Source organism: Ailuropoda melanoleuca, chromosome 6 (genome assembly GCF_002007445.2).
Source record: "Ailuropoda melanoleuca isolate Jingjing chromosome 6, ASM200744v2, whole genome shotgun sequence".
Taxonomy (NCBI): Eukaryota; Metazoa; Chordata; class Mammalia; order Carnivora; family Ursidae; genus Ailuropoda; species Ailuropoda melanoleuca.
In genome coordinates, this window is record NC_048223.1 from 37,517,204 (window position 1) to 37,530,348 (window position 13,145).

Below are 13,145 nucleotides of genomic sequence, written 5' to 3' on the forward strand. Positions count from 1 at the left end.
GGGGGGGGGGGTCTGAACTGTTCCCAGCCTCTAACTATAAGAAGATGACTGTAAAAGTCTTTATCCACGTGTTCTGGGGGACATAAACACTCATTTGTCTTGGGGAGATACCTGGGAGTGGAACTCTGGGTTGCAGGGTACAGGGATGTTTAGTTTAGTGGATCCTGCCCAAGAGTTTTCCACAGTGCTTGGAGGAGAACCATCACTCTTGATTAGACTCCTACTAGTTGGAGAAATGTTTTACTTTGTGCTTGGTGGGTTGCAAAGGTTTTCCCTTTGCCAGGCAATGGAATTTGGAATGTAAATTTAACACTTTGATTGAAACCTCAGGCTGAAAAATAGGAGTTGACCACAGTCCTTGTGACTTTATACGCCAATTGATTAAAACCAGATTTGGGAAGTAATAAATGCCAAATAGAAAACTGGCCTCTCATCTCAGACTTGCCTTCCTAGTGAGGACCACCCATGCTAACCCAACTAGTAAGCAAATTCTTACCAAGACTTTTCTTCCAGACTTTGTGAAAAAGGCAAATATTGTATGGAAGATATTTTCTTGCTCTTGAGGGATGATGCAGGGGGTTGGGTTTTTCTGGAAAGAACAGTTTCCCTTCTCTTGGCTCACCTGAAAGTGAAAAGAAATCCGTCAGAGTGGTCTGTCCCAAGAATGACTCATGAGCCTGGAATCCCTTATGGCGGGGGTGATAACAAAGTCAGCTCTTCCCCCTTGTCCACTGTCCAGTGGACAGTATGGCTGCAAAGCTAAAGGGAGAGTAGTAGCATCAACCAGGCCAAACAATCCTAAGTCCTTAAGTAACTGAGATGAGATGGTATGCAACATGCGACTGAGACACAGTAAGACTTGAGGAACAAAACAAACCCGATACTTCACAGTTTCTAAAGCACGTTTATAAGCCTCCTTTGAGCTACTCTTTGAGATGAGCTTCCATGCTCTTTGTCTGATTGAGGGAACTGAGACTCAGGTTAACAAGTCACTGGCCAACAATCAGAGTCCAGAACCCAGGTTTCAAACCCAGGTCTTCTGAGACNAGCACGTTTATAAGCCTCCTTTGAGCTACTCTTTGAGATGAGCTTCCATGCTCTTTGTCTGATTGAGGGAACAAGTCACTGGCCAACAATCAGAGTCCAGAACCCAGGTTTCAAACCCAGGTCTTCTGAGACCAAGCCCTCATGCATGGTCCACTGCCAGAGGTTTTCAAACCGTGTTTCATGGAACTCCCAGGGTGCTATGAAACCCCACAGTCATCTCCCTAGAGAGGAGAAGAGGCTTCTCTGGGCCCCGTTCTCTGCTCCTTGGGCAGCCACCCCACTGAGCCATATAGGAGCTTCTATGCCCATGAGCTTTTGGGGAGCTATCTGATTTCACTTCTGATGGCGGCAGCAACCGCGCTGAGCAAAAGCAACACTAAAAACAAAACACACTGAAACAACAGTTTATGGCCTCCCACGTTGGTTTCTTCGAGAACAACACTATTTCTGATGCCTAAATTGGGGAAATGTTGAAAAAGCCAAGACTTCTTTATATACATCATACCGCACTGGCTGTAGCTGAGGACTAGACAGAACTTAAGATCAGGTGGTAAAATTCGTAATTAGTGATTCATAATTTAGGATGGGGTTTAAAATCCCATTTCTAACCAGAATCATCTCTTTAAACCAAACACTCTTATTTTTAGTGCCCTTGAGGAAAATACAGTGTGTTTGAATTTATTCAAGAATGTTTCAGCTTCCCATTCATGGTAGGGAGCAAAACTTAAAATTTTTACATAAAGAAACTTCTAACTTAAGCCAATAGTGCTAATCTTTTCATTATGAACTATAATAAAAATAAGACCCCCAAATTTGCTGCATTAATCTTGATTTTATCTTTGGTCTAAACACATAGATTTACTATATATGCCTAAAAACAAATAAGATGAAGGTCTATTTCCTCGAATTAATTTATTAGAAAAGAGAGTGTTGCCTTTACCAATTGCTCATAGTTTAGGATTTATTATTCTTTAAGAATATCTCATAATTTGGGACTGTTTCTCAATTACTTCATTTTTTAAAAAAGATTTTATTTATTTATTTGAGAGAGAGAGTGAGGGAGAGAGAGAGAGCACAAGTGGGGGGGGGCGGTGAGGTGGGGAGAGAGGCAGAGAGAGAAGCAGAGTCCCGGCTGAGCAGAAAGCCCGATGCTGGGCTCTATCCCAGGATCCTGGGGTCGTGACCTGAGCCAAAGGCAGATGTTTAACCGACTGAGCCACCCAGGCGGCCCTCAATTCCTTTATTTGAACCACAAAATCTGGGAAGACACATTAGCCTGAAACAGTCTCAATCAATGCTGGCTTTGGCCGCTTTTAGAGGTCACGAGAGGGAATTAATGGGAAGGAGGAAATGAGATTTAACACAGATTTGGGGATTATTCCTCGGGTGCAAGTGTGTCAAACTGTGATGAATATTTTAAAGCTCATTTCAGAAAGCAAAACGCAGGTCGCTTATGTAGCGAGGGTCACGAATAATCGCAAGACAGATGAGAAAAACTGCTCCAGCGTTATGCAAATGAGCACTTGTGTTTTGTCATAAAATTTCAGCAAGAAGCTTAGATTCAAAATGTACTGCATTTCAAATTAATTAGACAGATCTGAGATGACATGCTCTGGAAAACTGGACTAAAAAGTGGCTTTGTCGTGATATACGCTGATCCCAAAGGATACATATACATTTGTGTAAAATCATTTTGGGAGATGCGTGAATGGGAAGAGTAATGTACGTTAATATATTATTATTGCATAATTTTAAGGATGCAACCGCATGGCCAGGCTAAATATTTTAAGAAGATATTATTTAATTCACGTTTCTAACCTTTCACTGAGGTAAAATTTACATTCACAAACATGCACAGATCTTAAGTGCGCAGTCTGATGAAATCTGGCAAAATCACCCACATCACCACCACCCCAAGGAAAGTACAGATCTGTCACTCGCTCCCAAAAGTTCCCTCTGGCCTCTTTCCAGTCCATTCCCATCCCCTACCTCCAAGGCAACCACACTTCTCATTCCGACTAAGTCGGCCAAAAAAGTGTTAAATGTACCTCATTAGAGAAGTGGAGGATTGTATTTGGGGGTTACCCTCTACTGAGGCACAAGGGCGCATTGTGGATGAAAACAGTTTCATTCGTTGAGCATTTGAGAACTTGAATGTGTTGTGCCCATGTTCTTAATTCCAATCATTTTTCGCTCTGAAGCATCCTCCATTTTCCCTGTTTGTCTTCTGGGGTGGACATTTGCTGAAAGGCCCCTGGAAAAATGGTCCTTCTGTAGCCCTGGGGTGTGTGCATTCCCCTATTGAGATGACTGGGCCTGACCACACGACACACTGGTGTAGGTTTAGAGAAACAGAATCTCTGAGTCTTGCAGGATGCATTCATCCTTAATTAAAATCAGGGATGGGGGCAGAGTTCTTCCTGGCTCTGCAAATTGGTGCTTTGGGTCCCTAGGCTGGGAGAGGAAGTGTGGGAACAGAGCCCCAGCTCAGGCAGTTACGCTAGCTTGGGGTATGAGGAGCCTGGCGCTGTGAAGACCCCCACGCAGATGGGCAGGAAGCTGGGAATGGGAGGGCAAGGGGGTGAGCAGCGGCTGAAGCCTCAGTGCATGCCAGGTGGGGGCAGAGACATGGCTCAGAGCTCCCCTCTCCTCTTTCCCCTGGAGCCTCAGGGGCCAGTGAACGGGGTGCCAACAGTGATGTGATGTGATCCCATGTGACATTTGATCTGCCCCAGTGGAATCTGGAGAAGGGAAGTGGAGACTGAGTCTGTGGTGAATGGAAATCTCAGCCAGTTGTGCTCCCGACTGTGGTTACACGCGAATCACTTCAATCAGGAGGGAAAATGACATTTTTCTGGGAGGTTCAGGGTGGTCCTCTTTCAAAGGGAGATTGAAGGTTGCTTGGTGCTGCATGGGTCTGATTCCGACCCACTAGTCCTGCTGCAGATGTTCCCTCAGCTAGAATTGAGCCACACAGACGCTGGCAGGGTCATAGGAAGGGAAGGATTTTCCTATGTTGGATAGATATATATGCAACAGTCGTAGTAATACCCAATACTTGTGCGGCCCTTACTGTGTGCGGGTTCTGAGTGCTTTACAAGGACTAGCTCATGCAGTCCTTGCCCTGGAGGTGAGTGCTGTTACTAGCCCCATTTTGCAGATGGAGAAATGGAGGGGCAACGGGAGACCAGATGACTTCCCGAGGTCCCCCACGTAGCAGGCCATCCAGCTCCAGAGCTGGTGCTTATTACCATTTTCCTGCCTCTCAGGTATAGAGGCTGAGGATGGGGTTGGGGCGGGAGTCATGGACTGGCAGAGGTGGAGGGAAACCAGACCTGCTTGTTCCTACCTAGGCCAAAGGGAAGGAAGCACTAGCCTAGAAGCCTAGGAAGCCCAGAATCCTCCATCCTGACCCATTTCAGCCACTGTGACTAAAAAAAAACAACTCCTGGCCAGAGCGTAGGAGATCAAAGTGCCTGGTGGCTGGGGGGCCAGGCTGCTGCACGCTGTCTTGGGTTGGAAGGGGAGCAGAGCATCCTGGAATGTGGTTTCCGGGAGGCAGCCTGCAGATCATGCAGTTCCTTGGCCTCAGCTGACAGATAAGGAACCAGAGCCCCTGAGTTCCAGGACCCGTCCAAGGTCATGTGATTGGCTGGCTGTTGGCAGCAAGAAGCACGCAGTGAAGGAATCCCGTGGCACAGACGGCCTTGATGAGCACTCGACAGTCCTGGGCACCAGCCCCAGCTCTGCCTCCAGAGAGCCGCGTCAGTTCGGGTCTCCAGGGCCTCAGCTGCCTGGTGTAAAATGAGGACGGTGGCCTAGGGAGCCACTGAGGTGGTCCTCACCTGCTAATTCCTGACTTCAAGGACTATCTGTGCAGTTGGTAAGAACATGGGGCCACCTGATCTCACATTACGTACATAAGCAATTGCCGATCACCCCCAGCTTGGTTCTAACCACCTTCTTTGCCTAAAATCAAGGGGAAGTACTGTTTTCTTCTCACATTGCAGATGATCCAAACACCACAGTGCTCACATCCAACAGCTTCATTTCTGTGGCTGGCCAAGGACTCCGTGGCCATTGCCCCCTGCTCATCTCTGCCCACTCACTTCTCATCAATTTTCCAGACTATCTGAGTCCAAATGCTTCCCATGACATGGCTGCTTATCTTCCAGGACCTCTGGGAGCTGGAAGATGTCCACATCTATTGGAATGTGAATAAAAGGACTTCACCAAACATACACACAAAGGACAAGAGGATGCGGGACACAGCGTCAAGGCTGGATTCTGCCAAGGCAGCTATTGAGGGTTTTCTGCTGGCTTTTGGTCTCCCTCACGCCCCTCATCCCAACCCCAAAGAAAACATTATGCAAGATGGAAAGGAAGAGATGGTGGTGATTTGGGAAATTGTCAGGAGCCCAAGGAGATGTGGACATCACTTGGTGGCAGGGTCCGGGTCAGCCTCGGTCAGGAGGGTTCATGGTCAGAAGCCACCAAGGTCCCAGGCCTATCCGAGGACAAAGAACTCAGTACATTCCAGGCGGCCTAGCAAACCTCGCTTCATAAAATACTGGGTTCAAAATATGAATCAGGGTGACTCCACAGGTCTGATGCCACAAAAGAGAACCCACCTTTTGAGTGTTATCATTCAAAGGACCATCTAGAGCTTTAACTAAAGGCTTTCTGGGCTGTGATGGTCTGATAATGGGCTTGGAGGAAACAAAGCATTTCCACGTTGTGGCCTGGGAATAGGGGCCTGCATAAAGTACCTCAGAGTTGTCTGCTGACCTAGAGTTAGAGAGAGGACGCAGGTCTCCCCTACGGTCCCACAACAGAGCAGCCCTAATGCAGTCTTTTGTCCCTGGGCCTGAAGACTGGAGGGACAGAGAAGTCCTTCAATCTGTTTTCTGATTCTCATTCCCCAAGAGTATCACCCTGGAAACAAATTCCAACTGCTTAAGGCCCCATCCCTGTACGGAGTTCAGGTAAAAACGGGAATAACGCTCCCTAACATTGGTACTATTCTAAGAGCTACGGCATGCGCTGAATCCTTATAGTACCCACACACAGAGAATACTGCTATCAGTAAGGTGGCCGTATCATTTACTGTCCAAACCAGGACATTTCTGAGAGTGACATGGGGGAGTCAACCAGATAGACTAATAAGATAGAGACCTGTATCAGGGATGTGCCAGGCAAACTGGGACATCTGGTCTCCTTAATTTTTACCCCTATTTTACCGATGAGAAGACTGAGGCGCACAGAGGGTAAGTAGCCAGTCACATACCTAGATGCTTCAACTGTGGAAGGAGTGCCACCTCTGGAGCCCTCCCCAGATGGCCCCTTCCTGGCCCACCTTCCCTGGGCCCAGGCTGCACAGTGTCTGTCCCCCACACACCCGGACCTTCATCTCACTGTCCATCCGCTCACAGCCCTCAGAGCAGTGGCCCTGCTACCACCATGACTCTTGTCTACAAATTTCTCCCTCCCCCAGCAGTTGGCTTGTCGTGATCTGCACTCTGGACTAGGAGAGGTGGTGCTTCACATGGATCTTGGAAGATCAAGAGAACTTCCAGAGAGCCAAGTGAGAAGGGGAAGGTAACTCCAGGCAGGGAGGAACAGCATCTGCGAAAGCACAGAGGTTTGAACAGTAGACTTGATCTAGAGAGAGCCTAAGAGTTCAGCACGGCTCAGGTAGCCCATGAATGTTGGGTAGTAGTGGTCAGAAAGGAGGCAGGAGAGGTGGGCCTGGACACAGAGGAGGGTCTTACAGCCAAATCTTAGATGGGGGGTAGGGAGCAGCTACCCAGATGGTGATGAACATGTCTCAAAATGAAGGAACCACTTTTCACCTGGGGCATGTGCTATTACTGGTATGTGTTTAATAGGCTAAGGCATAGAAGTCTCCTTTCTACCAGCATCAGCCCCATTCCTTGACCGTCCTCCAGCTGGCTGGGGTCCAGGGATGGGAGAAGTCACCAAAGTGTCCCTGGCTTGATATATAAAGTGGACTGCCTTGAACACAGTACATAGCCAATAGAAGAGAAATGGGGGGTTCATTTAGCAGGGGAGCAAACTGAATGACAACAAGCACCACCCCATGAACAATGCTTGGGAGTCTAATGTGGGTCTTAGGGGAAATTTGATGTAAAAACTATGTTAAATTGACTTGGATTAAAGAGGGCACAGGTTCATTTTTGAGTAACATGTGTTTCATGTTAACTCACATTTATCTGTTAATCACTGACTCTATGTTCTCTGTTACATCCTTGGGCCACTTTTCCATATCATATTACACCCATCACAGCTGATAGCAACTGGGTAAACATGACCTGTCCCCTGACTTGCCACCTGCCCCTCTAGGTTCACACGCCCCTTGAGTTTGAAAGCCCAGAGAACGTTTTGAATGCCTACTTTGCTAATTCAATTACTTACTGCCTAATCTGGGAACTGAGTATCAGAAGGTAACAGGCCCCCTTCTGCCACAGGAGGCTGAACATTTACCACAGTGGCTTCGGTGATATTAATTTTAGGACTTCAAGGTTTTAAATAAAAACGATACTCATAAAATGACTGGGAAATGATACCAACTGGCTAATTAGGCTGACCTAAGATGTTTACTCACAGAAAGATTTAAATAAAAACTACCTATTTTCCATTCAGCAAAACAGAAACTGTAATAAACAGTCTTTCTAGTCTTACAGGGATCCTTAGGTTATGACTTATGCTAAATCACATTACTCTGATTCACTATTGAGTGTTTCTTTGTATTGACCAAAGAATGGGAAAAGAGGATAATTTTTATTAATAAATCCTAAAACAAATATTTTCATGTATTACCAGTCATTTCGAGTCTTTGTGATACTACAGACCCTGAACGACGCAGTCAGGGTGGCTGTTCCGAGCCTCCACTTAGTCTGATTTTTCACCTGCACCAGCACTACCTAACGTAAGGGCAGAGAAACCACTATCAATCCTGGGTACTTCCTCCTAACCGATGTGCCTAGCTTTAGATTACTTATGTATTTGAAAGGCTGAACACACAATTTTTGCGTGCATGCACCATCTCACGTAAAGGAAGGAGTTCTCAAAGGCGTCCTCTGGTAGACCGTCCTGGAGCACGGATTCTTTCACTTTGTGAAAAGGGCCCCTTGTTAACCGTCCCACAAGTTCTGATTTTCTGATGCTCACCTCTGTGTGTAGCTAGAGACGCCTACGTGTTCACACAAACAAAAGGCAAGACACTTTGATGATCACGACAATACCAGGTAAGTTAACGGGAGGCTCTGGCTTTGGCCAGCTCCTCCCCACCTCAATCCTCAAAGGGAGAGCATGCGGGGTTTCTGAACTGAAAAAGGTAGATGAGAGTGGAGCAGAGGTCTGTAAACAACTGCCCGCCTCCAAACCCGCAGAGTTGGGGGCAGAGCAGAGGAGCAAGGAGTTTAAGAATTACCCGGGGTCATTTAATTTCCAGAGGGGGCAAAGCCAGTAACTTTAAAAAGCCTGAAAAGATCGTTAACTTTCACTTGAGATGCCTCCTCTCTTTCTAATTGAAAATTACCCTCTAAATAAAATGCTTGCTTCCCCGCTCCCCCTCCCCCATCCCTTAAGGCCACCACCACTGTGAAAGGTCAGGGTGTTACTGAGACCAAAACTGAAACAGGAAATAAAGGGGCAAAGCTTCAGAATCAATCTTCCAGAGGAAAGGGAGAGGATAATCCATTCTATAGTTCTGACCTCTGTATGAGTGTGTCGTTGCATAAAATATTTCACTTCTTATGATAAAAGCCAACGATTTTTTCCTTTAGCGGCTCTAGGGTTTGGCGAAAACAATGGAGTTCCCTCCCTGCTCCCCCCCCTTTTCCTCTGGGTGTGGCGGGCCAGCCTGTGGGAGAGTCAAGAGTGCAGGCTGCCAGCAGGCTGCCCTGTAAAACAGAATTCATTTACATTTAATCAGAGAAAGCCCAGTCTCCCGGATGAGGCCCATTTCTCCAGCGTGGGGATGGTCTTTTCCCGGGAGTTAAAGGGACACAGATGGGAAGTAGTTTCAGAGAAGCAGTGACACAAAAGAATTTCCAGATGCGGTCAGATTCTCTTTAGTGAAAAAGTGAGACATAAATATGTTATCTGAGCACTCGACATGCATGCCAAAAATGTTTTCCTTCCACAGATAATGAAGCATTTTGGAGACAGAACAGTCTGTTGATTCGGGTAATAAATGGTCAGTAGTCCTTCCGTGGGACACAACACAGCCCTTGGAACTGTATCAGTTCATTGAGATTCTGGGTCTCCCTCAGACCCAGTGTATGGTAAAGAACAAAATTCTCTCCACCTTACGTTAGAGGATAAAGTAACACACCTATTGATTCACTGAGTTATTGTTGCATTACATGTATCACTTTATAATTATCCCTTCATCAAAAAGAAAAGGGGCCCCTGGGTGGCTCAGTCAGGTGGGGGACTGTCTGACTCAGGTCATGATCTCAGGGTCCTGAGATTGAGCCCCATGTCCGGCTCTGCGCTCAGCATGGAGTCTCCTTGAGATTCTCTCTCTCCCTCTGCGAGCGCGCTCTCTCTCAAATAAATAAATTAATAAATGTCTTTTTAAAAAAGTAAAGAACAATCATTTTCTGATTGCTGTCTCACGTGTAGCCATCTGTCGAACCTCCCAACACAACTTTCTGAGAGTACGTACATCAGAGTAGTTAAAAGAGAAACAGACTAAAGTTTTAAGACTTCATGAGAGGCCTAAAATATGCTGTCGCTCCTCAATCTGGATCATTAAGGAGAAGTGAGTGAAGCTGGCTCCCAGACAGCTGGGGGAAAGAAGCACTTCTCAGCGTCTAACAAGGTCAAGAAAGTTCCTTTTGGTCAGAAGAAACATGGTGTATATGTCAGAGAGAGGACTTTTCCTGTTTTGTGCTTCTGAAGAATCCACAGTGAGTCCTGGGCAGGTTAAATGAGAACCACGTGTTTCTGGACAAAGACCGATGAGCTCTGTTTATCCTCAGTGAGATTTCCTGTTAGCAACTTCTGTAGCAACCCCTCTCCCAGCAACGGCAGGGCTCTGTGTCATGTTGCTTTTAAGGAATGAAGGCAAGTAAACTGCATAATCACTGACTTTTAAGGCTTACCCATGTCGGGGACCAGAACAACCCTGCACCGAACGAAGCATGGGCATTCCAACTAGCCCACATGCCGGCAACGAAGTGTTAATGCTTCCAGATGTCACAGTGGCTTGGGAGCACAGGACCCCGGGCTCCTTGATAAGCTGGCGCCCTCAGTCAGCAGGGAGATGTCACTGCTGGCTTGATTCATTCACTCTGTCCACAAGGGTTAGAGGGCAGCCTCTGGACCACACTGTGCACGGACAGCCCAGGCTGAATCTTTCCCCACCTTCCAGAGGGTGTGTGTTGAATGTAAGCTGTACGAAGAAATACACACTTTCTTCCTTTAGCCAAAACTAAAATTGACCCAAGAGCCCAGGAACGTAATTCCCTCTCCAAAATTCAATCAGCCATCTCCCTGCTTTTAAGTGTTTGGCTTCTGTTGAGAAAAAAGAAGAAGAAGAAGAAGCAGCCAATCTAATCCTGACTCATTTCAGGAACTTGACTGTTCAGCTCACATTCAGACACATGCGGATGGAAGGAAGAGAAAAAAAATGGTTTGAGGCCATTGTTGAGATCAGTGGACTTGACTGTGTGTGTGTGTGTGAGCGAGAAGGAGAATGTTTTCACAAAGTCTCTGACCAAAATTTGTGGAGTTCAAGTTTGCACTTAGAAGCCTTCATTGCTGTTACATGATTCAGCCCCTAATTTAAAGTTTTACCTTTTTACTTATCCCACATTGAAATTAAGGCAACCTCTGCTGTGGGTTAAGGGAAGTTGCCAAAACATCTAGTCATGGGATTTCAACTCACTGCAAATCTCCTGAGCTCCTCGGACGTACGAGGTGCTCAACAGATGTGCTGCAGGGTGTGCGGGTGTCTAAGGACACACACCCTGCTAAAGCAGAAAGAAATACTTGCGTTGGTTCTAACAGAGTGGGCGTGGCCAATTCTTTCATTTATCTGAGCACATACTGTAATCGGGGCACCAAATGCTGGGGATACACAGGAAACAAGGTAGCCATGACTTTCCTGTCATGGTGTTCTCAGTCTTGTCGAAGAAGACAGACAATGAAAAATAACAATTTCAGACAGTGGGAAGTGCTATGAAGAAAATAACAGAGGGAAATGGGATCGAGCTGATGGAGGTTTGCAACATTAGCTCAGGTGGTCAGGGAAGACTTCAGTGAAAAGGTGAACTTTGGGTTCAGACCCACACTATGAGAAGGAGCCGGCCATGCAAAGATCTGGGGGAAGGGTGCTCTCAGCAGAGGCAGGTGCAAAGGCCCCGAGGCAGGACGACCCAGGAAGGTATCTGAAAGGGTGTGGTGGAAGAGAGGATATGTGAGAATTAGGTCATGAGGAATAAGTGGGCTTTCCATGCCAGAGGGATGGAAGAAAGCAGAAGGTCAGGAATCCCAGAGAAGTACATGGTGGGTGGATCAGCAGCCTTCATGGTCCAGAGTGGCTAGAAGACAAGGTCAGAGGCAGAGAATATTGGAGCGGGAAATGGCCTGGAAAGGTGGATGGGAGGTCATACCAGGTTTTAGACCACATGATTTTAACCATTAAGATCTCCTTGTTGGGGTACCTGGATGGCTCAGTTGGTTAAGCATCTGACTCTTGATTTCAGCTCAAGTCATGATCTCAGGGTCATGACATTGAGCCCCATGCTGGGGGTGGAGCCTGCCAAAGATTTAATCTCTCCCTCTCCCCAAACCCCCTCTCCCCTACTCTTTCTCTAACAACAACAAAAAAAACGGGGAGAGAGAGAGAGAGAGAGAGAGAGAGATCTCCTTGCTAATCTTTTTACAGAGAACCCCAGGGGTGTCTCTGAGAGTTACACAGATAAGTTAATATGAGTAGAAAGCAGCAAGTTCTCAAATGGCAAACCAGGTCCTCAAGGAAAGGAAGGCACATCACCCACGGACTCTGCATCCTGGGGAGGGTTTCTAAACCTTGAATTCTTGTTGGCAGGAACCTCCCTCCCAGGACAAGTGTGGGTTTGGTATATAGGAAAAGCCCTTGAATTTCTACAGAAAAGTTGAGGAAGAAGGTGGGGAATAAAAGAAACATGCGTTCACTATGGAGGAAAGTAGTAGACATTGAAAAAAAGAAAGTGAGTTGTTCAATTTTGGGTTGTTTGCCAGGTTGCTTCAAAGTGCCAGACCTGGCTTGTGTACAAGTTAAGTTCTGGCCTCCAGCAAGCTTGCTGCAGGGGAGACTTCTTGTTGCAGTTACCCTCCAAGCATAACTAAGTCATGAAACCCAGGACTTCTCTCCTGCAAAATGTGCCTTAGCCACCAGCCAGCTTTAAAAACCAGTGTTACTGTCCACTGCTGTTGCCAGCAGCTAAGTGATTCGCTTTGCGGCAGAAAGCTCCCCCAGGGTAAGTCCTAATGAGCACACACACAGAGGCTCCTGGATGTCCAATCCGGACTCTGCACGGGGGCTGGGGTTTCGCAGGAGAGAAACCAAGTAGGGCTAAAAGCAAGGAGAGAGAATTCTCAGGAAACACAGACTTGCCAAGGCCTTCACACACAAAGATCACATGACAACCTCCTGAGACAGCTTGGGTTCCCCCACCTTCAATGGAGGTCTCAGCGACCACTCTTGAAAACTACAAACTTTCCCATCCTCACCCCCTTGTCTCCTTTGTTTTCCCCATAGCACTTACCATCATGTAATACGCTATTATATTTTACTTATTACTTGTCTCTACCAGAACGTAAGCGACATGAGGGCTGGAAGTCATTATTTTTGTCTGCTTTTTTTTTTTTCCTGCAGCAAAAAACCAGTACTTGGCATACGGTGGGTGCAAAGCATTTGCTGAATGAATGAACGAACATGTGGATAAAAGATTCCCCACAGCAGCCTCGCATGGCAAAGACTGTCATCACCATTTTATAAATGGGGAAAGGGAAGCTTGGAGTGATTTAAGCAATATGCTTTAGCCCAGGGCTTCTCAATATTAATGTGCAAATGCATCAAC

General features: G+C 46.7%; 1 protein-coding gene across 1 annotated transcript in view; it reads right to left on the reverse strand.

Annotated features, from left to right (window-relative positions):
• The window catches only part of ITGA9 (integrin subunit alpha 9), a 332,075-nt gene that overhangs the window by 37,069 nt on the left and 281,861 nt on the right, over nt 1-13,145 (reverse strand). The window contains exon 23 of the mRNA XM_034662244.1: nt 497-622. Coding sequence (XP_034518135.1) covers nt 497-622 — 126 coding nt within the window. The remainder of the gene's footprint in view (nt 1-496; nt 623-13,145) is intronic.